General features: G+C 38.8%; 4 protein-coding genes and 1 long non-coding RNA gene across 5 annotated transcripts; 1 reads left to right on the top strand and 4 right to left on the bottom strand.

Annotated features, from left to right (window-relative positions):
- Positions 1–8,115: 8,115 nt before the first annotated feature.
- LOC137714202 (fasciclin-like arabinogalactan protein 12) lies at positions 8,116–9,230 on the bottom strand. Its single transcript, XM_068453473.1, has one exon. It carries the CDS (start codon positions 9,209–9,211, stop codon positions 8,363–8,365), a length of 849 nt encoding a protein of 282 aa, XP_068309574.1. The 5' UTR covers positions 9,212–9,230; the 3' UTR covers positions 8,116–8,362.
- Positions 9,231–10,435: 1,205 nt separating this feature from the next.
- On the bottom strand, positions 10,436–11,856 carry LOC137716378 (uncharacterized). Its single transcript, XR_011065665.1, has 3 exons — positions 11,668–11,856; positions 10,804–10,922; positions 10,436–10,713 (listed from the first exon to the last, which is right to left on the bottom strand). It is a non-coding gene; the product is annotated as an uncharacterized lncRNA (long non-coding RNA).
- Positions 11,857–14,604: 2,748 nt separating this feature from the next.
- Positions 14,605–15,450, bottom strand: LOC137714785 (fasciclin-like arabinogalactan protein 12). The gene has a single exon (XM_068453923.1). The coding sequence runs from the start codon at positions 15,448–15,450 to the stop codon at positions 14,605–14,607; it is 846 nt and encodes a 281-aa protein (XP_068310024.1).
- A 3,512-nt stretch (positions 15,451–18,962) lies between these two features.
- Positions 18,963–23,525, top strand: LOC137715422 (probable catabolite repression protein creC). The gene is made up of 11 exons (XM_068454752.1): positions 18,963–19,389; positions 19,531–19,833; positions 19,943–20,051; positions 20,138–20,231; positions 20,742–20,829; positions 20,928–21,011; positions 21,337–21,433; positions 21,515–21,602; positions 21,788–21,893; positions 22,008–22,100; positions 22,567–23,525. Exons 1-11 carry the CDS (start codon positions 19,150–19,152, stop codon positions 23,098–23,100), a joined length of 1,836 nt encoding a protein of 611 aa, XP_068310853.1. The 5' UTR covers positions 18,963–19,149; the 3' UTR covers positions 23,101–23,525.
- Positions 23,526–23,970: 445 nt separating this feature from the next.
- LOC137715815 (DNA polymerase II subunit B3-1) lies at positions 23,971–26,193 on the bottom strand. The gene is made up of 4 exons (XM_068455163.1): positions 25,651–26,193; positions 25,486–25,570; positions 24,496–24,537; positions 23,971–24,400 (listed from the first exon to the last, which is right to left on the bottom strand). Exons 1-4 carry the CDS (start codon positions 26,116–26,118, stop codon positions 24,327–24,329), a joined length of 669 nt encoding a protein of 222 aa, XP_068311264.1. The 5' UTR covers positions 26,119–26,193; the 3' UTR covers positions 23,971–24,326.
- Positions 26,194–26,807: the final 614 nt, after the last annotated feature.

The raw sequence follows: 26,807 nt of genomic DNA, 5'->3' as shown, positions 1-26,807 counted from the left end.
ACTAGAGATCAATTAATTTGTCTTCTCGTACTGGAGAGTAAACCCATATGGGTTTCAGGGAATTAGTTTACCCTATCGCATTAAAGAACAATTAGTTTATCCTCTCGCATTAGATAGCAGACCCATATGGGTGTCAAGGAATTGGTTTACCCTCTCGCACTGGAGAGTAATTAGTTTATCCTCTTGCACTATATAGCAGACCCATATGGGTGTCGGGAAATTAGTTTACCATCTCGCACTGGAGAGCAATTAGCTTATCATCTCGCACTAAAGAGCAGACCCATATGGGTGTCGGGGAATTGGTTTACCATCTCGCACTGGAAAGCAATTAGTTTATCCTCTCGCGCTGGAGAGCATGGAAATCATTGTCGTGAGTGCAACTGAAGAAAGCTGGACTGCTGGGACAACCGAAATAATTCTTAGCCTGCCCCCGGTTCTTGGTAGTTGGGCTGGTGTGTCTTTCTAGTACTTGTCTACCCCCGGCGTGCCATTAGTCTAAGTTGCTACATTTGTCAGAACAGAAGTAGTGTTTATATCCAGCAATCTATATGGGGTAGTCCCGTCTGCTCGATATTGTCATTAAAAGATGAATCACTCATGTTGGTCATGTTTTATCGGACCACCTTATCAATAGCTTCGTTGCGCGGGAAATTACGCAATCACTCGGTCAAGAGCCTTTCTACTTTTTCCTGAATTTGCCTTTGTTAGGAGTGGCAGAGCTCTCGGCTACCCTAGTCTTGACCTGCTGGTTTAGGCTGCTCTTCTACGTGCTCGGTTCGTTTATGTCTCAGCAGCGGTGTATTTAGTGGATTCCTAGCAGACGAGGGATTTCGCAGGTTGCTGGTTAAACCTGAGCCGGATCGAGTGACTGCTTCTTTCCACCCGTCATGCTGCCTATTCCGATGTGATATGGATGATGCTCCTTGCGGGCCTAGCTGCGAATGAACACTTCGCTTAGAAGGCTGCTCATGTTTGATTATCGGAGTGTGGCCCCAACCAAGAGTGTATACTCGTCCGTGGGCCTAGTCGAGAGTGCATTCTCCTCCACGCACTAAGACGGTAGTATACACTATCTCAGGGACCCAATCAGGAGTGTACTCTGCCCAAATACTCGGTTCGTGGCAGGTTAAGTGTCTGTTTGTCGAGACGCTGCTGAAGAGGTTCTTTGTCTGCCCTTGTCTTTTTTCGGGATACCTCGTTTGGAACACGTTGCATCTTCGTGCGCTGCAAGAGCTGGTTCACCAAGGTCATCTGATGTACTAGGGTGCTCGTCAACTCTATGACTTGTCAGGACAAGTGTTGTTCGCCATTTGGATTGGAAAAGCTTGGAAGGAATGTTTCTCCTTGAGCAATGGAAATGTGGTAGACTCCGGGCGCGAGGTTTGAGTTGGAAAATGTCAAATCTGCAGGAAAATATGGTGAAAATGCTCCCGGTTTGATCATCGGTCCGGAAATTTGGAGCCGGGACGGTTGAACTAGTCTTGGACCGATTTGGGCTGCTTGGAAGGCCACCGGAGCAGACTAGGCTGTGGGAGCAAGCTAGGCCACGGAAGCAGGCTGCTCGGTAAGAGCAGGTTGGACCACGGGAGCAGGTTGGGCCACGAGAGCAGACTGCTTAGCAGGAGCAGGTTGGGCCACTAGAGCAAGCTGCTCGGTAGGAGCAGGTTGGGCCACGGGAGTGGGTTGCTCGGCGTGTGGCACACGTGGGTGCGAGGCTAGGGCTTGGAGTGACATGGCTTGGGTTATGGCCTTGGTGCCATGAGCCTTGGATCGCATGGCTTAGGCTTGCTTTAGTGGCATGGCTTAGGCTTGCTTTAGTGGCACGGCTCGGGCCGTGGTAGTGGTAGTGGTGCCATGGACCTCGCCGCAGGTGGCCACCATGGTGGTTCCCATGGTGGAACCTTGTGGTGGTGATGCTGCTCCCCCTAGGATCACATTTAGTCTCGTGGATCGCCGCGATCCCATTTCTTTTATATTGGAATTTTCACTCATAGAGTTTTCTAAATTTCTAGCCATTGTATTTTTCTTTTTCGTTTTATCAAAGAATCTTTGCAAATAAAAAATTATAATAATAAGAATGTACGAAAAATACAAGTGGACTAGAAAATAGAGGAAAAACCTTTTTATGCGAGAGTCTTCTACGAATGTGAATTTCAACTCTCAATGAAGGCACCAATTTGTGGATGCAAATTTCCGCCTTCTTCTTCTTGGACAAAATTGCACCTACAAAACAATTAACACCTTAGGTCAAGGCCAAGAGCCCCACGCGCCCACGATGAATGAAAGGGGCTTTGGCCGAAGAACCTCCAATGCCAAAGTTAGAATTTAGAGAGAAAAGTGTTTGGAGAGTTTTTAGGAGTTTTGCAAGAGTGTGGAACTAGCTTTTTAGAGAAAAAATGGGGTTCAATATATAGAGCATGGCCGGTCCCTTTTGGAGAAAATGTGGCCGGCCCTTTGGGGTATTTTTGGTGTGTAATGGGTGATTAATTGGTATAATGGGTGATTAATGGATTAATTAGGAATTAATCCATTAATTAGCCTAATTAATTTAATTTATAAGGAAGGTTTTGAAGGTTATAGAATGATTTCCTTGTAGAGGATATGGAGTAAAGATGGATGAGATAAACTTGAACTTGTTACCTATTTTGGGCACTCTTGACTCGGTTGATGTATGATTCTCCACTGCTTGCGTGTAGGAAACCCGGTGTGTCTCGAGGCTAATTTTATCCTCTTCACCTAAAAATCCACGTGTTGCCTCTTGATTATTTTTGGCTCCACAATTTTCACCACCATCAACCTTTTCCACCATAGGATCAACGCTCCAAGGACAACTCTCCCTTTTATGCCCATAGTGACCACATCTTAAACAAATTTCTAGCATGCCCTCGTACTTCAAATTGTACCATCCGTTATTAATTTGAATAAACGCTTCAAGAGGCTTAGTCACATCAATCTCAACACAAATTCTAGCAAATTTGTCCCTGTACTGAGAGTTGGTGTTTACATTAATCTTCAACAAGTTTCCCAACATACTACCTATCTTCCTCAAATTTGCCCCTATACTGAGAATTGGTGTTTACATCAATCTTCAACAATTTTCCCAACACACTGCCTATCTTCCTCATTGCCTAAACATTAAAATACTGAATTGGAACACCCAGTATCCTAACCTATACAGCCATACGAGTAATAACCTCAGTTGCAGGCACAAATCCTAGTCCCCATTTTTGAATCGTCAAATACTAACCCACAATTATCCAAGGTCCACCAGTTAAAACAAACTCCTTATCCTCTTTCAAATAAAATTTAAAAATATAAAAAAATCATGATCAATGTCAATAAGCTGCATACCTCCTTTTAATTGCCATTTTGCCTCAGCCTGTTCAACAAAAAATTATAAGTGTGCGATTGCCCAAAAAGTTTGATGACCAGAGCATCATACCAATCCTTACCAAATTTTGTCACAACTTTTCCAGAGAACGTAACGATAGACCTTTTCAACTCACGAGATAAGGAAACATCCCCGCCAACGAGATTAGGATCAAAATCAAAATCAGTGACAACAACCAAGTCAAGTCGCCGAGTTAATTTCATAAGCTTGTCTTTGAAACTTACATTAGGCTCCAAGTGCAGATCAGCCATGTCACGTTTAGCATCCAAATTTGGTCCATTAATCCTACGAATTCTCTTACCAGATCGGAAAGAATCAGCACCATTAGCTCCAAATTCAATCAGTGAAGAAACTAATTATCCACCCATCCCTGAGGACTTCCCCTTTGCCTACCCACCAGGCTCCAATGGCTCCACCACTTTCACAGAGAGAAAAGCACGAACAAATCATTTCTAGGTCTTTGGTTCTCAGCGCGTGTGGCACGTTCAAAACTCTGAAATTCTCAAAATCAGTGACAACAACCAAGTCAAGTCGCCAAGTTAATTTCATAAGCTTGTCTTTGAAACTCACATTAGGCTCCAAATGCAGATCAGCCATGTCACGTTCGGCATCCAAATTCAGTCCATTAATCCCACGAATTCTCTTACCAGATCGGGAAGAATCAACACCATTAGCTCCAAATTCAATCAATGAAGAAACTAATTATCCACCCATCCCTGAAGACTAACTTGTTCGTGCTTTTCTCTCTGTGAAAGTGGTGGAGCCAGTGGAGCCTAATGGGCAGGCAAAGGGGAAGTCCTTAGGGATGGGTGGATAATTAGTTTCTTCACTAATTGAATTTGGAGCTAATGGTGCTAATTCTTCCCAATCTGGTAAGAGAATTCGTGGGATTAATGGACCGAATTTAGATGCCGAACGTGACATGGCTGATCTGCACTTGGAGCCTAATGTGAGTTTCAAAGACAAGCTTATGAAATCTTTAGTTCTCAGCACATGAGGCGCGTTCAAAACTCTGAAATTCTCTATTTATTGATGTACATGTTTATGTTTACTGTTAATATGACTAGTTGCCATAGTAATTGGATAAGATTAATTAATTGTATTGGTGATTGTACTCATATTTCAGAGGGTAATCAAGTTGTTAATTGTCAGGCCAATTATAGTGTTAACCATTCCATTGTTCATTGGTGAGATTCATGCCCTCATTGTGTTGCAGCTACTTATTCGCAACCTTTCTCAGCTTCCTTTTTATAAGTTTTTCTTTTGATTATTAAATTCAAGTTATTTTGTCTTGTTTTTCATGACTTCTTTAACGGTAGTTTGGTTTCATGCCCCTTTGACATATTGTATTTGAAAAAATATAAATCACATCATAGACATTTCCCATAATAGCAATGTTGGAGTGAACTTGACTCTGCGGTTTATCAAAAAGAAAATTGTACTCTGTATATAGTGTATGTAGCTTGGATTTGGATCCTATCCATCCAAATTGTGGGGATCCTAAGGATCCTCACATCTTAACCATTCATCGTGTATCGTGGGATCAGAAATCATTTGATATTTTTTTATTTAAAATTAAACACAAATAATACCTGACAAAAATTGGCCGCACGATATATAATGAACGATTAGGGATCCCCACAAAGTAGATCTGGAGAGGATCCTCTTCCATGTAGCTCATTCTTTTGGCTCTATAGATAAGACTTCAATTAATACTTTTTAAGTGGACATGGTCTTTTCTCGCCGAGCCACTATAATTCTTGTGATTCTAGTCGACACTTGACAGCATAGTATGTCATTCCGTTAGGTTTGTGGACGAGAACAACATTATTAAAATATAGGGTAAAATACAAAAAACTACCTCAACTATTAGTGTCACGACACTTTCATACCTTATCTTTTAAAATTGACAATTTCATACCTCATCTTTAAAATTTGGTCCAATGTTATACCTTCCGTTACTTAGCCGTTTACTTTTCAGTTAAATGCTGACGTGGCTTGATTTGGGACTCACTTTCTATTAAAAAATCATTAACATATTATTAAAAACTAAAACAAAATTATTTAATATTATTTAATATTAAAATAATAATAATAATAAGTTTTTAAATAAAATAAAATATAAAAAAAACCCTCATTTCGTCCCTCCCCTCCCCCCTCCTCTCTCTTCTCCCCATCTTCATCTTCTTCCCCCACCTGCAAACCCCAAAAAAAAAAAAAGTTAATAATTCCAATTTGTCCTCCCCCCACACCCACACTCAGTTTCCCCCTCCCCACCCCCTCTTCTCCCTCCTACAACCCAGGAAAAAAAATTTTTAAATCCAAATCCCATATGCGGGAAGATGGGTGCGCAAAGACGGTGGAGAATGGGTGCGGAAGAGGATGTGGAGAATGGATAAGAGTGGTGGATTTGGGGTTTGATGGGTTTGATGGGTTTTCAAAAAAAAAAAATTTTTTTTTCTTCCTCCTCCTTTTTTTCCTCTCATTCTTCTTCTTCCTCTTTCTCCTTCTTCCTCTACCGCAGGGGCGGTTGATGGTTTTCAAAAAATAAAAAAATTTCTTCCTCCTTCTCCTTTTTTTCCTCTTCTTCTCCTTATCCTTATCCTTATCCTTATCCTTCTCCTTCTCCTTCTCCTTCTCCTTCTTCTTCTTCCACAGGGAAGGTTGATGGGTTTTCAAAAAAAAAAAGAAAAATTTCCTTCCTCCTTCTCCTTTTCTTCCTCTTCTTCTTCTACCTCCTTCTCCTTTTTCTCCTCTTCTTCTTCTTCTTCTTCCTCCTTCTCCTTCTCCTTCTCCTTCTCCTTCTCCTTCTCCTTCTTCTTCTTCCGTAGGGGGGTTGATGGGTTTTCAAATTTTTTTTTTTTTTTTTTTTTTGGGGGTTTGCAGGTGGGGTGAAGAAGATGAAGATGGGGAGAAGAGAGAGAAGGGGGGAGGGGGAGGAGAGGGACGAACTGAGGGTTATTTTCTTCTTCTTTTTTTTTATAACTTTTTATTCTTATTTTAATATTTAAAAAATATTAAATTTTTTTTTTAGTTTTTAATAATATTTTAATGATTTTTTAATAGAAAGTGGGTCCCAAATCAAGCCACATCAGCATTTAACTGAAAAGTAAACGGCCAAGTAAAGGTATAACATTGGACCAAATTCTAAAGATGGGGTATGACATTGTCAATTTTAAAAGATGAGGTATGAAAGTGTCGTGATACCAATAGTTGAGGTAGTTTTTTGTACTTTACCCCTACCCATACAACTTTTATATCTTTTATTTTATTTATTAAATGATATAAGATTTAAACCTGACACTTTTATATTCAGAAAGAAAAGTACTAACATAAAAACTAGTTGATGATTAGCGATGTGGATTTATCGTATGCATGCAAGAAATTAGGGAGAAAATTACTCTTAACATGTATTTCGTTGCAGTTAAGATTGTTAAGAAATGTGATTGTGTATTACTTGTAAAGCAAGTAAAGCTTACTTGATTAGTATAAATAAAAACATAAGGCCACAAGATAGCATGTGCAATTAACAACTTGATTAGTATAAATAAAGACATAAGGCCACAAGATGGCATGTGCAATTAACAACTTAAGAGCTCTCTCTCTCTCTCTCTCTCTCTCTAAATTTTCCTTCAACATATTTGTGGAGCCAAAAATAATCAAGAGGCGACACGTGGATTTTTGGGCAAAATGGACAAAATTACCCTTGAGGAACACCGAAATTCCTATGCTCGAGCAGTGGACAAACATCCCACAATCAAGTCAAAAGTGCCCAAAATAAGTAACAAATTCAAAGTTATTTCATCCATCCTCATCCTATATTTTCCACAAGGTAATTATTTCATAACCTTCAAAACATTCCATATAAATTGAGTTAATTGGCTAATTAATGGATTTATTCCTAATTAATCCATTAATTACCATTAAATCACCAATTTCACACAAAAATACCCCAAAGGGCCGGCCACCTTTTTTCAAGAGGGGGACTGGCCATGCACTATATATTCAACCTCATTTCCTCTAAAAACCTAGGCCTTAACTCTTGCTAAACACTCAAAAATTCCCTAAACATTTTTCTCTCAAAATTCTAACTTTGGCATCAGAGGTTATTCGCCCCCCCCCTCCCCATTCATCGTGGGCGCGTGAGGCTCTTGGCCTTGACCAAATGTGTTATTTGTTTTGTAGGTGTAATTTTGTCCAAGATCAAGGAGGAAGAAATTTGCATCTATAATATTTAAATTGTTTTGTAGTTTTCTTTTCTTGAAAGTTCATGACCAACTGTACCCACTTCGTCTAATTATTTGGATCAGTTTAACTACATGCTTCATGAGAATAGTACATGGCATGTCAAACCAATGTGGGATTAAAGTCAACCTTGATGGCTTCCGGAATTTCCAAGTTATTCCATGATGTAATTGTTAACGACGGAAATCATTGATAGTTGATTTCTCTTCTTTTAGCTTCTTAATATATATAGCTATATATATTATTCTTTCATAAATTAATTTACCTATATATGTTATTATTTTTTGGTATACATTTCAGACACAATTTTAGTATAGTTGCTCAATAATTTTTTTTATTTGTAAATTTGGTCTAAAAGATTGGTCTATCTAGCATTACTTTTTTAGTATGAGAGCTCATTGCTCATTGATCATAATTTGAAAAGGAATAACATTTATTGAAAAATGTAAATATTTGTAATAATAGGTCATTATCAACAAATAGAGTACAAAAGAACATGCAAATTACGTACAAGAACCCCATAAGATTCATTATTTACACAGTATTGCTCTCATATATGATCACAAACTGATATGCATAACAATGGTAATGAGTCTACCGGACACAACATTATTCCAAACCACTCACCTTACGTGTCCATCGTTACCCTTCATATTCAATCCGAATCGATGAGTCGCCTTGTATAAAACAAATTCAACTCCAATGGGCACCAATGTAATAATTCCGTCACAAAAAGTTCATAGCTGCAGCAGCTAATAATGTAACTCCAATAGAGACAATACCATTAATCTTGGGGATATTCAGTGTAGGCACAGCACCAGACTTCACTTCAGCAACAGGGACTTGATGAGATGGCTTCTTCTTAGGCTTCTCTTCCGCAAGAGCTGGTGCTGGTGCCGGTGTTGGCGGGGGAGGCTTGGGAGCAAAAACACCGTAAGGTTGGAGCACGCTGTCAACTTGGTAAATAGCCAGCTGACCATCAGAATAGACAGTGCCTGAGATTGAAGTGTTGACAAGGCCAGTTGAAATGTTCACTGCATTGCCTGATGTGGTGATGTTTAGCGGGTACTCCAAACCGTCTCCGGCTTGGGTTCTCACCGGATTGCTTATAGTTTGGAACTTTTGGGTAGTGATGAAATCTGGGATTAGATGGAATTGCAAGAGCTGGGTTTTTTGTTCATCGCTGAGGGAGTTCAGGGATCCGAGGTTTGAGAAGGCGCCGTCGGACGGGGCTAAAAGTGTCAATTCACTGTTGGTGTTGTTGAGCTGGCTGTAGAGCTGTTTGTCGATTTGGGTGCTTTTTAGGAGGCGGATTAAGATGTTGAAGCCTCCTGCCTTTTCAAGGATTTTGCTGATGTTGGTTGGTCCTGTTGGCGCTGGGGCGTCGGCTGGTGGTGCCGGAACGACCACCGGGCTGGTGAGTGACGGGGCGCTTGCCGGTGGTACCGGAACGGCCGCAGGGGTGGTTATTGCTGGGGCAGCAGCAGGGCCTTGGGCTAGGGTTTTGGTGGAGTGGGAAATGAAGATGAGTAGGAGTGTGAGTGAGAAGAGAGGCTGATACTGTTGCATCATCATATTTAAGTGTGGTCGGATGTGTTTGATATTTTGCACACAAATTTCTGGTATGAGTTTGGAGGAAAAGAGAGGGTTTATATTAGTGGTGGGAGAGGAGGGATTAGGTGAGAGAGGGCATGTCTTATTTTCTTGAGAGGGAGATGACATGCATGTAGAGTGAGATTATGGTGTCAGAGCTACTAGTTTGCTTGGGAAAGAAGGAAAATAACAGAGGGCAATCAAGTGGGTGTGGGCAAATAAATTAAGCTAGTTTAGTAAGTGCATGATTGCTTTGTTTTCACTTACATATGCATGCACTTTAGGCAAAATTTAACAATTAATTAAAAACAAATAAAACAAATAAAATATAAGAAAAGCATATGAATTTATTCAACTCAGCTATAATAATTCCATTTTATGCATTCAAATTCGAATTAAATAAAAAAATGAAAAATCATAAAATCAAATAAAGATATGCATATGATTTGCTTGCCACAAACTTAAGGAAGATGTGTGGCATTTTATTTTATCCGCAGGAGCATGATGATGATTGATGAAGATTTGCAAGTTGTAAAATCCCTATGGGCCAACCCCATCCTGATGGATGAAAACTCCCTTGCTATCTGCTGATCTGCTGATGATTGCTCCCAGTAGGTCACCTTCACAAATCTTACCACTTTCCATTTGCTTTCTTAAAGTTTTGTTGTTGTTTTCTTTTTGGTGATGGGGCCTTACCTCTACATCTATCAGTTGACATTAGCCATTTGGATTTTGAAATTTCTTTTCTATGTATTTCATTGAAGCTTGAGGACAATAGGATAATATTTCCCATCTTTTATTTAGTAATACTAGCATATGGGTACACACAAAGTGTATGAGAAAATTTTTTATTTTTGTTTTTGAAATAGAAGGAGAGACGAAGAGAGTGATAGAGAATGTGGTAGGGGTGGGCACGGGCCAAGCCGGGCCTAATTTTGAAGGGACCGGACCTAGGTTCAAAGGAAACGGGTCGGGCCGAGCCGGGGTGTCATATTTTCTAATATAGGAACCGAACCTTACCCGGCCCAGTCGAAACAGGCCGAGTCCACAGGTCCCCTTTTTTTTTTTTGAAAAAAATAATAATAATAAATTTTGCACAGATTGCAAACTACAAGTGCACATATTTGCACAAATTGCAAACTGCACAGATTTGCAAACTGATTGCAAACTGCACAGAGTCACAAACTGCATGTATGCAGATTTTGCACAAATTCACCATTATTCACATCCAATCTAAATACAAAGTCCAACATTCAAGTTCATAGATTAACAATACATCCAAAATAACAATATTACATCGTCCAACATCTAAAATCAAATGAACATACAAAATATCCGAAAGTCCAAGACATCCAAATTCCAAAGTCCAAAAATCAAATAATCCAAAACAACATAAACATGAGTCATGACATCCGCAATAAATTCCAAATTAACATCCAAAACCACATCCAACGTCCAAGTTCCAACAACAATGCTCATTGAATCTGTAAGCAAAAATAGAATTTTAATATTTTACTCTAAAATTAATCTCATAAGAAATGGCAATGCTAATACCACTTAGGAGTTTGTCTTACATGCCTGGTAATGGTATCACTCTGAAGGAAGTCTACCAAGGACTCTCCCACTGAGAGAATAAGATGCTTGCAAGTAAGATTGTCTTCGACAAGAGAAGCCAATTCGGCAATTCCTCAACCTGCATTTCAGTAGCATTCTAGTATGAAATATCGAGATTCAGCATTGGCTATCTGCCAAGTACATTATTTGTAATATCAAACATTCCTATACCAATTGAAGCATTCAACATGCTACCGACCGTGTCAAGTAAGAACTCAAGTCTCCAATTTATTGACAGATACTACTTAGTTAGGTATTTAGTAATCTAAACATATTGCAGCAAAAGCTCCATAATATAATAGATAAAGCGGTTCATAAAAACCGCATTATGGTTAGCAACCTATTATAAGTTACTACTCACGTATATGAGCAAATACATGTGATTAAAACTAGCAAGACATTGAAATCATATAAATCAATCAACAGTCAAACAAAAAACCTGAATCAGAAGCTCCAACAACCGTTCATAAATCCGACTACACTATAAATCAATAAAAAAAAACTGAATCAGAAGCTCAAAAAACGTCTACACAATCTGGATACAGAGTAAAAGCTGAGAAGAGGAATTTCCATGAAATCAAAACGCAAGGAGACTACTTAAATCAAAACAATGGCCATAAGTCTGAAAAACGCAGGGAGACTACTTGAATCAAAACTAGAAGGTAAAAAATTAAATTAAATTAAATTAAAAAATATAAAATAAAAATAAACCCCAAATCTGAAAAATGCACGCAGTTCTCTAATCAATCCTATTATTCATGCTACTGATCAGTCTGAGATCCTCCGCATCAACAAAAATAAAATTTGGAGAAGTAGACACTAACAGTAGACTTACAGTAGCCAGCGAAGTAACGGATGTCGTCGAGGTCAGAGGATGGCTAGATGGGTGGTGGTGGTGCCATTGTGTTGGTCGCGGCGGCGGTGATGGGCATTTTCTAGGATGTCGTCAGAGTCGACGGAGTGGCGGTGGAGAGGTGGGTGTGGGAGCGAGACTGTGTGAAAGAGTGAGACTATGAGACTGAAACTGATTTGGAAACCTAGGTTACAAATTAACAGTTCAAATTGGATGATAGATTATCATTCAATCTTGACCGTTGATTATAATTAGAAACGGGTCGGTCCGAGGCCCTGTTTTTCAAAGGTTTAGGAACTGGCCCGCCCCGTAAATAACCATGGCCCAGCCCGGCCTGGCCTTTTTGTTCCCAAAAAAAATAGGACCCTACCCGTACCTACCCCAACCCGCAGTTCCTCTACCCGTTTGCCCACCCAAGTGAGAAGTTTTTTTTTTTTTTTTAAATTAGAGACATGTTAGGATTACATGTAGGTGACAATAGGATAATTTACCCCATATTTCTTATTTATGTTATGTTTTAATTAGAGGGTTAAACTAGTAATTTCATAGGGTTTTGGTTGACAATGAGTGTTTTATTAATTAGTAGAAATGCTCACCTTGCAATTGAGTTTGTGACGTATCCTAAAATATTCAGTTCACCCTTTTTTTATACAACTATATATTTAAATAATTGAGATGAAGAATAAATTGATATCAAACTCGTCATTTTCAAGATTCGAACTTAAAACCTCTCACTTAGACCAACTCCAGTGGTTGAGTCATAACTCAAAATTTGAGTCCCCCCCCCCCCAAAAAAAAAAAAAAAACCTTCTCCAACATTGGGCTAAAAAAAATTTGGGTTAAAACTTATTTTTGGGGCAAATTCTCCCAAAAAATGAGCAAATGATAATGGCAGGACTCAGATGCTAACGCTCTCAACCACTTGCAAAAAGACCAACTGCATTATTTTTATTGGACGGCCCACGTCGTTGGATCCAAATTCCAAATTCATTTAAAAAATAATAATTATCCAAAGACTAAGATCGAATATGAGCAAATCTAATGGTAAAAGAAAAAACATATCTAACGGCCCAAAATTAAATCCAACGGCTAAAACAACTTGTAAAATTATTTAAATCAAAATTCACCCAAAAACTCAATAATACCTATGTATTTGTTAAAAAAATCCACACAAATTTCAATTTCGTCATACAGTTCTTCCTTTTTTTTTTCTTTCTAACCACCTAAGTAATTGTGTTTAAGAATGGGGTATTGTGTGGTTTTCTATGTTCTTTCATGTGGTGCATATGTGTAAGAATGAAGTAGGTTTAATGATTTTTCATTATTTTGGAATTTAAATATTTTATGTTAAAATGTTCATAGAATAAATTCGAAGAATCTACATAAATTTTATTTTAAAAAACTTACCCAAAAATAGTAGGCTAAAACCATTCTTTAATAGTTTCGGGCTAAAATTTGAAGCCAAACCATTAGTAGATAAAAGCTGTTTCTAAATGAGAATCTAAATTTTATGGGCTAAAAAGCCTCAACTATTGGACTTAGTCTTACAAGTGAAGAAAGATACTATTAGACCGTAACACTAAGTGACATCGCATTTTTCCGTAAAGCATGATATATTTCCTTAAAACCTAACTCCAACTTGATATGTAAATTCACCTGATTTCAAAATAGGTGAAGAGGGAGAGACACACTGTCTTATCCACCTTTACTATGGCTAAGGTTGCATTAAGTCAAAATTTTCATATGAATTTTTGGGTACTCACACAGAAACTTAACTCAACTTAGTCCAATGCAAATTTTGGCTCACGTTTTCTTTTGTTTTTTTTTTTATTTTTAACATTTTTTTTTTTTGTTTCAGAATTTGACCTTCGTTTTTATTTCATATATTCATATGTTTTTATATAATTAGTATTACCTTTTATGAGTCATTTAGTACTACGGCCTAATAGTATTCATCTTTACTTGTAAATGAGAAGTCTTAGGTTTAATTCTCGCCAAAGGCGAAGTTGAACTACATTATTTTAGCAAGCATATTGTCAGGTTTAGCCCACTCCTTCATTTCCTTAATAAAGATAACGTCGTTTGTTAAAATTTAAAAAAAAAATGCATTACCTCTCGTGAGCCCAATGCAAAATAGACAGTACTCTTGCCTTGGCCCAAAAAGGTAACAGCCCGTTCATTTGTCTTCTCACATCTTGAATGGCAATGGATCTTACGAGATCAGTTAAAATCAAATATTAGCCCATATTAGAAACCCAACTAGAGATTAGCCGACCCAAATAGCAAATGCATATCAAAATTAAAAGGACATCTTTTTTATTGCACCTAACTGCATCATTGATTTTTGTCACTGTCATAAAGTATTATCTAAGTAAAATGATATTTAAGTGTGACAATTTACGACACAACATCATAATAAGGTTTGTACTCATGAAGTTAGCGGTTGTGTAACTCATTTTTTGACACGACCATGAATATGGTACAATTTCTAAATAAGAATTACAAGTGGGTTGCATTTGTACCAAGCTCAATAATCCCATTTTTACATGTTAAACACATTATGGTATAGAGAAATCAAAGAGTGAACTGGAAGAGTTATTATGATCATCCACCAACTCATACATTTTTAAGTTATAACACTCCGCCTTGAATTTTCGTTTGATCTTGAAGATGGGGAGGATAAGCATTGTTTTGCTGGTAATTTACGAGTTTAGGTAATGCTATGTAGATAAAAAATTTAGATCAAATTTTGTAAATTATGTAATGTGTTACTAATAAGAAATAAGGATTTTAATCAACACTCCAATAACGTCATATAATTCACAAAATATAGTTTAAACATATGGTCTCCCAAGCATTATGCTTTTTATTTCTTTGATTTCCTCCAAATTCACAGCCAGCCAGTTCGTCACAAAAAGTTTATAGCTGCAGCAGCTAATAATGCAACTCCAATAGAGACAATGCCATTAATCTTGGGGATATTCATTGTAGGCACAGCACCAGACTTCACTTCAGCAACAGGGTCAAGAGAAGGCTCCTCCTTAGGCTTTTCTTCTCCAGGAGCGGATGCCGGTGACGGCAGCCGAAGCTTGGGAGCAAAAATACCATAGGGTTGGAGCACACTTTCAACTTGGTAAATAGCCAATTGACCATCAGAGTAGACAGTGTCTGAGATTGAAGTGTTGACAAGGCCAGTTGAAATGTTCACTGTCTTGCCTGATGTGGTGATGTTTAGCGGGTACTCGGAACCGTCTCCGACTTGGGTTCTCACCGGATTGCTCACAGTTTGGAAGTTTTGGGTAGTGAGGTAATCTGGGATTAGATGGAATTGCAAGAGCTTGACTTTTTGTTCAACGCTGAGGGAGTTCATGGATCCACCTTTGAGTTTAGAGAAGGCGCTGTCGGACGGGGCTAAAAGTGTAAATTCAGTGCCGGATTTGTTGAGCTGGCCGTAAAGCTGGTTATCGACTTGGGTGGTTTTTAGAAGGCGGATTAAAACGTTGAAGCCTCCTGCCTTTTCAAGGATTTTGGTGACGTTGGTTGGGCCTGGTGGCGCTGGGGCGTTGGCCGGTGGTGCCGGAATGGCCGCCGGGCTGGTTAGTGCCGGGGCGTTGGCTGGTGGTACCGGAACGGCCACCGGGCTGGTGATTGCCGGGGCAGCAGCAGGGCCTTGGGCTAGGGTTTTGGTGCAATGGGAGAGGAAGATAAGTAGGAGTGTGAGTAAGAAGAGAGGCTGATATCGTTGCTTCATCATATTTAAGTGTGGTGGGATGTGTTTGATATTTTGCGCATAAATGTCTGATATGAGTTTGGAGAAAAAGAGAGCGTTTATATAAGCGGTCGGAGAGGAGGTATTAGGTGAGAGAGGGCATGTCTTATTTTCTTGAGAGGGAGAGGATATGCATGTATTGTGAGATTATGGTGTCAGAGCTACTGGTTTGCTTGGGAAAGAAGAAAAAAACCAGAGGGAAAATCAAGTGGGTGTGGGCAAATAAAGCTGGTTAGTAAGTGCATGATTGCTTTGTTTACACTTGTATATGCATGCACTGCAAGCCGCAAAATCAAAAGGAAGAAGTATGGCTTTTTACTTTCTCAGAAGGAGCATGACGATGATTGATGACGATATGCAAGTTGTGAAATCCCTATGGGCCAACCTCATACTCATGGATGAAAACTCCCTTGCTATCTGCTGATCTGCTGATGATTGCTCCAAGTAGGTCACCTTCACAAATCTTATTGCTTTCCATTTGCTTTCTTAAAGTTTTGTTGTTATTTTCTCTTTGGGTGATGGGGCCTTACCTCTACATCTATCAGTTGACATTAGCTATTGTGATTCTGAAATTTCATTTCTATGTGTTTCATTGAAGCAGCTACTAATTTTTATATTACATCATAACTTTAGATATATAAAGTTACATAAATACTAAAAAGTCAAAATCTTTTTTTTTTTTTTTTTCCGAGCGGTAGCCTAATTTGATTTTGAATATGGGGAGGGGGGAGGGGATTTGGGACCTTTAAGTTTGTATACCAACAAAATAATTTCAATTAAAATTTCATTTTTTAAGTTTAGTTATTAAATGAAAAGTCGAACTAATTTGTTAGTTAAAATTATAAAAATGCCCAACCCAACCATCAAGAGGCTGTATGAGCCATTAACCTTCCAGATGACATTGTAAAACTCTAAACTCAAAATGGCAAACCCCAGACCTTCACGGACCTTCTAATTCCCTGAAATTGGAAAGTCAACCCCAATCTCTAACACTCTTAAACAAGTGTCACTTAATACTACAGTCTAGTTGTATTCCTCTTCATTTGTAAGTGAGATGTCTTAAGTTCGATTCTCGCCAAAAGAGTATTTGAACCATATTATTATTGCTTAACCCATTGTACGGCTAAGCCTACCCCACTTCTTCTTGGTGTAGATAATATTATTTGTGCAAAAAAAAAAAAAAAAAATCCTACAAGAAGTAAGCTTGAGGACAATATGGTACTCTTCCCTATCTTTTATTTGTTACTATGGTCATCTTGCAATTAAGTTTGTGACCTATCCTAAAAGAACTAAGCATGATATATTCCTTAAAACCTAACGCCAACTTGATATATAAAATTTGCCAGATTTCAAAATAGGTGAAGGGGGGGAGACACTGTCTTAGCCACCTTTACTACGGCCAAGGCCACATTACGTCAAAACTTTCATCTATGACTTTTTGGATACTCATACAGAAACTCAACTCTTTTTTTTTTTTTTTGGATAGAAAAACAAACTAAATTAAAGGGAAAATGCATCCTACAGTTCTTTCAAGTACTCGGCAGAATCATGGTAGGGCTGCCCTAGGTTGTAGCCCAATGCAAAATTTGGCTCACGTTTTTTTCTTTTCTTTTCTTATTTTCCTAAAAAAAGGATTAGTTAGTGGTTTCGCCACGACAGTTCACATTTCTGAGGATGGAAAGATTCACAGTGATATTTCAACCTCTTTTGGCCATACCTCTCATGAGCCCAATGCAAAATAGGCGGGACTATTGCCTCAGCCCAAGGAGGGAACAGCCCATTCATTTGTCCTCCCACACCTTGAATGGTAATGGATCTTACAAGACCAGTTAAAAGTCTATCACAAGTATTAGCCCATATTAGAAACCCACCTAGAGCTAAGCCGACCCAAATAGCAAAGGCATATCAAAATTAAAAGGACACCTTTTTATTAGACACCATGGTGTATAAACATGATTAATTTCTGTTATTGCGATAAAACATCATTGAAAGAATATTGGGAAATTTGGAAAAATAACCAAAATTAGAACTCTATATAGAATTATAGCCACCTTTTTAAATTCATGATAATTATAACCAAAATCTAATATAAAAGTACTAATACACCCTTATGATTAAAACTTTTTACAAAACAAATCCAAAGAAATTCAAAGCCTCACTTCAGCAACCTAGACAATTCTAGCCCTCTCAAAAAGCTCAAAAGTTCAGCCAATTTCTGATGAGAAGTTTTATTAAGTTCTTGGTTATTTTTCTATCTGATATTAACAGTTACTATTCTAAATTTTCAAAAATCCCAATCTTTGTCATCTTCTTCCCATCCTAGCAAAACCCAGAGGTTGGAGCCTCACGCAACGTTACAATTTGTTTTTCGAAGACAATCATATCATTTATTCAAGGTAACCACTAAGCAGTAAGCTCTCCCCCCTTCTTTCCCTCTTGCATTTCTCTTTGTTGAATATCAAATTGGATTAAAGTACACGTTAAAATCAAATTGGGCTCTAATCTGTAACAAGATTTATAGAAAAGGATTGTGCTTTTTATAGATCAATTGTTTGCAGAGTTGATTTCCAGAAGAAAAGGTGTTGGAATCATATAACACCAGAACGAGTTTTGTGGTTACAACTCTAATCTTTGCAATGGTGGGCGTAATTGCTTCCCTCGTTGTTAAAAGGGTATATTAGTATTTTTATGTCAACTTTTGGTTCTAATTATAATAAAATTAAAAGGATGGCTATAATTCTATATGGGGTCCAAATTTTGGTTATTTTTTTTAATTTCTCAAAAATATTTTGAAGTGATAATTTTGATACGACATCATAATACAGTTCAAACTCAAGAAGTTAGCAGTTGTGTAATTTATTTTTTGACACGACCACGAATATGGCACAATTTCTACATAAGAATTACAAATGGGTTGTGTTTGTGCCAAGCTCAATAATCCAATGTTTACATGTTAAACACATGGTAGAGAGAGAATCAAAGAGTGAATTGGAAGAGGTATGATGGTATCCACCAACTCGTAGATTTTTTTATGTTATAACACTCCGCTTTGAATTCTCATTGGATCTTAAAGATGGGGAGGATAAACATTGTTTTATTGGTAATTTACGAGTTTAGGTAATTGCTAGGTAAATTAATTTTTAAATCATATGATGTGTCATTAAATAATTACGTTAATAAATACATTAGTAACAATTCAATTATCAACAATCGTCATTGTAGTTGTTAAGTAAATCAAATTTTAAATCACATTTGTAAATCATATGATGTGTCATTAAATAATTACGTTAATAAATACATTAGTAACAATTTAATTAGCACCAACTACGTCATATCGATTACAAATCTCGCATTATGCTTTCATTTTTTTTTTTAAATTTCCTCCAAATTCACAGCCAGCCAACACGTGGAATATCCCTCACCGTCCCAGATACCGACGATCTCCATCTCCATCTCCTTTCCGAAAAGTCCAAACCCCAAAGTCAACTAAGCTCCAAACACCCCAAACAAAAACCACACTTTCATTCGATTACTTTCCCATCCTCATCGGAGACACCCACACCCGGCGCACCACCTGATCGCGCCTCACCAAAAAGCAGAACAAAAAACCAGGTAAAAAGAACACTCGACGATGTTGTCTCTCTCTGTCAGTCGGTGGCTGTGATTCCTTTAATTTCAACGACGATGTTCAACAACGGGTACGCCAACAACAAAAACTGCCTGAGCCCGATGCCGTCGGCATCATCGTCAACGACGGCGACGCCCCAAACGACGTCGTCTTCTTCTTCTGGCACAACAAATTCCCAGACCCAATCTCTGATAAAGGCGTATTTTAAAACCCCAGAAGGCCGATACAAACTTCACTCGGAGAAGACTCGGCCGCCCAACCTCCTCCCCTACTCGTACGCCAAGTCAATTTCTCAGGTACCCAAAAAAAAAAAACGAAATTAATGTAATTTAATGTAGGATTAAGCGAAACGAGGCCCTAATTAATCGGTTGTGTTAGTTATGTTGTTGCTGTCTCTGTTGACTCGGAGTTAGTCAGTGTTTGGTTGTGAATTTTAGGTGACGGTAGCGCAGCTTAAGGACAAGCCTAGCAGCCAGCCTACGCTGACGCCGAGTTTCAGCACCACCGGGGTGCGGTCGGCGGCGGCGAGGCTGTTGGGAGGAAGCGGGGGCAAAGCTCTGAACTTTGTGGGAGGGAGTGGATATAGCAGAACCAGCAATGGGAGTAGCAGGTATGCTCATTTCGGCGGGTCGAATGGGACCCACCACGCTGTTAACTCGAATCTCGGCGGTAAAGGATCGTTTATGGTTTTCAATGTTGGGGATACTGTTTATATCAGTGATCTCAATTCGCCTGATAAGGTAATTTTCAGTTTTCTTGGGGTTGCATCGGTTTTTTTGTGGAGTTTGGATAATTGGGTTTTTGTTTTGGGGAAATTTGTGTAAAGGGTTTTGGGGAATTTGCTTGTAGGATCCTATTAAGTCATTGCATTTTAGCAATTCGAATCCGGTGTGCCATGCTTTTGATTCCGAGGCCAAGGACGGGCATGACTTGCTTATTGGATTGAGCTCTGGAGATAGTAAGGAGTTTTGTTTCTATGTGATTTAATGGGGTTTTGGTGATGATGAGGCTGTGTGTGACTTGTTTACTTTGTTTGTGTTGTAGTCTATTCCGCGTCTTTGAGGCAGCAATTGCAAGATTCTGGAAAGAAGCTTGTTGGTGCCCATCATTATAACAAAGAAGGTGCTGTCACTAGCAGGCAAGTTTGTTGCCCAACTTTGCCTTATTTCCTTATATTTCATGAGTTCGTTGATGAAAAAAGGTATCGGGAATGCACATTATCACTAATGGTGTGCATATAATCCTGATAGTGTTACGGAGAAATTGGTGGGTCAAGAAGTACGTTTGGCATAAGGTAGATAAACAAACTAGCACTTGTTGCATAAGTGGAGCTGAGAGTTCCTTATCCAGGAAAAATCCTATTTTTGGCGATCTGTCATTTCCGGTTTTTTACCCCAGAAGTACATGTATCAAATACAGTTTGCTAATGTAATAAATTGTAATCACTCTAGCTATCGGCTTGGAAAGGTTATAACATTTGGAAGCAACAGACCCAAATGCATTGTCGGGGGTGGGGGAAGAGTGCATTTATTTTCTCATTGAATGTGCTATTCGAATGTTCTTTGTGGTATCTGTTTTGGTGTAATTGGGGGCACAAGTCCTATGATTACAAGTCTTCATACACAAACTAACTAGTTGGTTTTAACAGCCGGTGTACCAGCGTTGCGTGGGTTCCTAAAGGGAATAGTACCTTTGTTGCTGCTCATGGTGATGGAAATTTGTATGTCTATGAGAAGGCAAGCCTTAAGCTTTAATTTTTCCTATGTCAAATGCTATTTATCCTTTCCTGGTTTTCCTTACTCCATGAACTGAAATCGGCATTAATTCATTTTAGAGTAAGGAAAGTGCTGGTGATTCTTCTTTCCCAGCTATAAAGGATCATACTCAATTTTCGGTGGCTCATGCAAGATCCAGTAAGGTAATATCAATGTATAAAATTTCTTCGCATGTTAAGTAAAGCATTATTATACGTAATTGTCTGCTTATTCAAAAGATTGGCTTTTAAAGTACATACTATTATGACCAAGTTCAAATAATATCATTACCGTCACTGCCTATTGGCCTACATTTTCCACATTTTTGTGTTAGCTGCTGCAATACTGCCATATAGGTTATGAAGTTTGGCTGATAGTTGGAACTTTTGTTATTTCCTCAAGCTTATACAAGAACCAGATATAGAACTGTTTACCATCTTCCTTCAGGTTTCTTTTTCCCCACTTTTTCATTTGATGGTTTATCTGCAGAGTAATCCAATTTCCAGATGGCATATTTGCCAAGGTTCAATAAACAGCATTGTTTACTCAGCAGATGGGGCAAATTTGGCAACTGTCGGTAGAGATGGTATTTCTCAATCTGTTAGGCTTGTGACTTTGTGGATGAGTGCGTCTGTTAATTGGTACTGATATTAGGTGCTACATGTAGGCTATTTGCGAGTGTTTGACTACTCAAAAGAACAACTAGTATTCGGTGGCAAGAGTTATTATGGTGCTCTTCTGTGTTGCGCGTGGAGGTAAAAAGATAAAAATATATTTTTTCCTTGATACATGAATTATACTGGCCGAAGTCCTGTCATTAGTATATCCAGAAAGTTATACTTGCGTTCCACATGACATGTTCATATGAATTTTCGTCAGACTGAATGTGTTGTATCACTATGATGTTCATATTTGACCTTCATGATGTGTTGTTTCTCAGTCCGGATGGGAAATACATTTTGACAGGAGGGGAAGAGGATCTTGTTACCGTGTGGAGCATGGAAGATAGAAAAGTAGTAGCTTGGGGTGAAGGCCACAACTCATGGGTACAGTTTCAGCAGAACTTTTGCAAATGTTTATTGAGTTCTCTCTCTCTCTCCCCCTCTTGTTGATTTGTCAAAAACTCGACATCTTACACCTTTCAGCCCTGATGTATGCAGGTCAGTGGTGTTGCTTTTGATTCATATTGGTCACCACCAAGTTCAGATGACACGGAAGAAAATATTGTTTACCGTTTTGGTTCTGTGGGTCAGGTATTTGCTGTCCTCGTCTCATCCTTGCCTAAAGTAAACACTGAGATGATATGCCATGCTTAATATGTTTAAAGATAATATCAGTTGAGGGCTTATGTTTACCTTCTTTTTTCTCTGTCGACAAGGGCTTGTCTTTATCAGCTTATAATATCTTTATCAATCAAATTCCCTCCCCATCGAACAGCTAAACTACATATTCTTTTAAACTTTTGCTCGTGCTGGTTAGTATCAAATTACTTATAACTGTCCAATTTTTTGTTTCGTTTTTTTATGGAGACAATTGCCTAAGTCCAAATAAACAATCTAACATCCAGGTGCGGGATTTTCAAAGAAAGAAATTGGGACATGATTTACTTTTATGAACCTAAAATAGGCCATGAAATCTTTTTCTGCTTTTGTTGTGCTCTCTTTTTTCAATCTGCTTCGCTTGTCTTTCTACTTCCACCTCTCATACACGTGTTTACAGGACACAAAATTGCTCTTATGGGACCTGCCAATGGATGAGATTGTAGTGCCACTTCGCCGAAGTTCACTTGGTGGATCTCCAACATTCAGCACAGGTAGCCAGTCATCCCATTGGGACAGCGTTTACCCCATTGGCACTCTTCAACCTGCTCCCAGCATGCGGGACATTCCAAAGCTCTCCCCACTGGTGTCCCACTGCGTTCATTCTGAGCCCCTATCCGGATTACTTTTCACAGAGGATGCTATTCTCACCGCGTCTTGGGAGGGGCATGTGAAAATTTGGATGAGACCCGGTGAGCCTGAAACTAAAATAAACGCAGAAGCCCTGCTAGGTGCTAGTCCGAAGGACCAACTCCTCACAGGCAAAGGTTACACAGAACCGGCAAAAAGCAAGCCATTCACCGAAAGTAAATCAAACAACCCACAATCCCTGCTCGGCGCTACTTCAAAGGAGCAAAAGCCACTGACAGGCAAAGGTGGTGCTTTTAATTTCAAGGAAATATCGAAAAGCAGTCGATTGGGGTACCTTCCGTAGTGCTGATTTGCCGTTTGAATCTGTAATTATGCCGCTTCCAGCAACTTGGTTCCTTCAGATTGCCATACGTAGCATACCAGGTCATTGAGTTGTTTCAGTTGATGGCTATGATCTAGCTCAACGGTGACAAACGACGTTTGCTTTTAGATAAGAGGCGCGGAAAGAGGGGTAGAGAGAGATGCACAGGGCATAATTGTATTGCGTTTAGGTTTTTGCAAAGGTAGGTTTACAACTTACAACTCACAATATTCACTTGCTGTTGACTGCTTTTCTATAGGACAATACATGTACAAATACCCATTGTTTTGCATCTGCAGAGGCAAAATCTTTTCGTTTTCCTTTCAAGTTATAAATACTTCAGATAATCTGTATTCTTGTAATGGTCACCATGGCCAGAATAAAAGCGATATCGGAGTTGCCTGCGATGGTGTTTGAGTGTTTCGCTTTAAAACTAGCATCGGTATGTACTTCGGATGTGATTCGTATAAAAGAAAGTTTTCTATGGTGTTTAACAGGACCGGTATAATTTTCCTATGGTGTTTTAGCCAAAATCGTTCTCGAGATTTGCATAATCAGTATTTTGGTCTTTAAGATTGCCTACAGTCAATTATTATGGTCGTGACAAAACTCTATTGAATTAAGGGTATTTTCGTCAAAATCCCTTGAACTGGTTTTTTGAATTTAATAAAGATTTCTCATAGAATGATCAAAATGATTGCCCATGGACAATCTCGGAAACTACTTCTATCGGTTTTAAACAATCTCAATGACCATTTTGATTAAAAAGCCTTAACATTTTGTAAAGAGAGACAAAAATATATGGGAGAAACGGGGGATGAAGGATCGTGCTTACGTAAAAACACGACAATGAAAAGGATAGAACATCTTGTACACTGTTGGCAGGACAAGTACCCTGGCATGAATCTTACACGTTTCTCGTAAGATTTCTGAAAATATTACAGAAAAACAGCTATAGCTACGCATCGACAGCGAGACTCCGACTTCACTCGCACACTTCACCAGCTGACATACCATCTAATGTACCCATAACGCCGAATTTTTCATCGTCGGGAAAAATTATGATCTTCCAAAATACCATGAACTAAGTTCATGTATGTTATGTGCACTTGCAAAAGTGGATGAAGAACAAGTGCATCCAATACATTGTACAATAGTACAAGGTTGCAAATTTCCTAGTGGTCTCCATTTAGTATGTTCTGGAACTCCTACCCTGCTTTTGCTTCGGCTAATTTTCTCTTTGCCAATGCATCCTCGGCTTTTACCTTCTCCGGAACGTAATCTGTTAACGATTGTGCATTAGACAGCATAAATGATGGTAGACCAAAAGTCATATTTTTAATTAGGAGGAGGATTGAGTGCAAGCATAAAAGATACCTGAAAGGAAGTCGTATCTCTTTCGTTTAGAAACAACTGTGGCTGAAACAAGAAGAAAGCATGTTAATATGACTGGGAACTAATGTAACTTGCAATAACCAACAACGATGTCTTCTACTTCCAAAAAAACCCTGATACAGTAATACTAATGTTTCAAGAATTAGCATTCCCCTGTTGACTGCGTTAGAAAGAGGAACTGTAAGCAAAGTTTAGAAATCCAGTTTCTAGTAACTGTGACGAGAAAATCATCTGTCTAGAAATCGAAAACGAAAAACGTTTTCAGCACGGCAGCTAGAGGCCTTTTTCAAACACAAAGGAAAATCAAAATAGTGGTTCTTAACTCGTAACAAAATCTTCTGCACTCGAAGTTTTCATATTGTCAAATATTTGTTTGACATTGGACAATCCAAACCAAAACCTTGTTCCTCTTAACAATACATATTGGTAGGCTTTTGTTGTAAGCACAATTTCATCAACATGCCAGAGAAATACAACATGACGCTAGCAACGACGGCTACATTCTGTTCATAACTAAATCCAATTACCCGATGCACATAAACTGATGGCAACCATGTACATAACAAGTCAGAGATCATTTTGAACAAGACTCTCCAATCCTACCCAGAGGAGTTCTATGGTTGCACTTCCTAACCGCTATATAAACATGATTGACGGTACAATTTACATCACACAATGAGAGGATTCACCAACGGGACCTCTCCATTTCATGAGGAAATCGAAATGCTAACTCCATTTCGATTTTGAACAAAGCATGTAAAAAATACCTTAAATCTCGAAGCCGAACCATAAGAACGCTATAGCAGTATAACATTTGAGAAAATTTTGATCATTTCAAATACCCATTTGATCAAAATGTTCAGTACTCATAACAATGCAGTAATCACAGACGAAATAAAAAATGAAAATTCAAATATCTAATTAAAATCCAATAAATAAATAATACATTCATAGTGAGGAGGAGAAAATTACCTAGGTGCTTGTAAGCAATAGCCTTCCTCCGGTCCTTAACACAGCACGCATGTGATTCTTCACAGAACTTCTCCAGAAACTTCTCCTGCAACCCCAAATTCGAAAAATTAATTAAAAAAAATGAAAACCCTAATTCGGAAATTGAGAGAAAAGTCAGAAAGTTACGGTGGCTTTGTTGATGAGGAAAACGGCGTCGTTGCTAATCCGCAAATCCGAATCCTCGCTTCTGATAATCCTCCTCACACGTTCCATCGGAAACGTATACGCCTTCACCTCCTCTTCATCTGCGACCTCCCCCTCTCGCTTTCGCTTTCCTTTCTCCTTGCCCTTCTTCGACTTCGTGGTGGGCGTTTTCGTAATTTTACCCCCGTTCTGCTCTGCGCCTCTCCGGGACTCGGAGCTCAGCGACGGAACCGCCTCGACGTCGGATTCTCTCGCATTTCCGTTGCTGGTGATCTTGTTTATGTTGGTGGATTTCTTGGCGCTGCTCGGCTTCTTTTTCTCAGGGGTTTTTGCCTTGGCCATGGTCGGCTTCTTTGTTTGCTGGGTTTTCTTCGGCGGCGGGGATTTGGTGCTCGGCTTCTTTGCTTCTTTGGTTTTCTTTGGCGGTATGTCTTTTTTGGGGGTCGCCATTGTTGGGGGAGCTTCCTCTGCTGCGAGCTGCAAATGTAACTTTGAATGAAGTCTTGGGATGGAAACTGGTTTCGGCTTAGAGCTTTGGTCGTCATTTGCATATGGACTTCATTTTCTCTTATTAATGCTATTATTGGGCCCAACCCTCATGACCCATTTGCAAATAAGCATACGTAGGCTTAAGGGGATTTTTAATTTTCGGCTCCTATTTTGTGTGGCCACATCTCTGTGGTCTCCGTCGGTGATCGATAGGTGTTGAACTTATTACAACAAAATTAAGAAGCGGTAAGTTTATAAACATGTGCCAATTAATTATAGAGGTCACAGAGAGGCCACGTACAAAATGCGTACAGAAGATTTGAACTCTTTTGAGGGTGCATTTTTGTTTACCACCTTCAAGTCGTCGTAATGCTTAACATCCTACTCGTATCATTGTATGATTTTGAATTTTGAGATTTATATCTATACACTACACAACTTTCGAAATTAAACTCATCTAACAATGATAAATAAGATAAGGAGCACCACTTTTACTTGAGGGTATTGAGAGAAACTATTTTCCATGCTTAAATACACATCTTAGTTCCACATATTTTGAAAATCGTATTAGTTTATGACAAATATTGAAATATTTTTGTTGTACCCATAAATAATAGCGATACTCATTATATTATTTATCACTTATAAAT

The sequence above is a fragment of the Pyrus communis genome, chromosome 14, assembly GCF_963583255.1.
Source record: "Pyrus communis chromosome 14, drPyrComm1.1, whole genome shotgun sequence".
Lineage (NCBI taxonomy): Eukaryota > Viridiplantae > Streptophyta > Magnoliopsida > Rosales > Rosaceae > Pyrus > Pyrus communis.
The sequence above is the reverse complement of the archived record's forward strand: the minus strand, read 5'-3'. Positions and strand labels throughout refer to the sequence as shown.

Bases quoted from the DNA above. Each gene is read 5' to 3' on its own strand.
- LOC137714202 (XM_068453473.1), bottom strand. From the start codon at position 9,211: ATGATGATGCAACAGTATCAGCCTCTCTTCTCACTCACACTCCTACTC.
- LOC137714785 (XM_068453923.1), bottom strand. From the start codon at position 15,450: ATGATGAAGCAACGATATCAGCCTCTCTTCTTACTCACACTCCTACTT.
- LOC137715422 (XM_068454752.1), top strand. From the start codon at position 19,150: ATGTTCAACAACGGGTACGCCAACAACAAAAACTGCCTGAGCCCGATG. The intron at 20,830-20,927 runs GCAAGCCTTAAG...AATTCATTTTAG, and splicing joins ATTTGTATGTCTATGAGAAG to AGTAAGGAAAGTGCTGGTGA. The intron at 22,101-22,566 runs GTATTTGCTGTC...ACGTGTTTACAG, and splicing joins GTTTTGGTTCTGTGGGTCAG to GACACAAAATTGCTCTTATG.
- LOC137715815 (XM_068455163.1), bottom strand. From the start codon at position 26,118: ATGGCGACCCCCAAAAAAGACATACCGCCAAAGAAAACCAAAGAAGCA. The intron at 25,571-25,650 runs GTAACTTTCTGA...TTGGGGTTGCAG, and splicing joins TCCTCATCAACAAAGCCACC to GAGAAGTTTCTGGAGAAGTT. The intron at 24,401-24,495 runs GTATCTTTTATG...AATCGTTAACAG, and splicing joins GAGATACGACTTCCTTTCAG to ATTACGTTCCGGAGAAGGTA.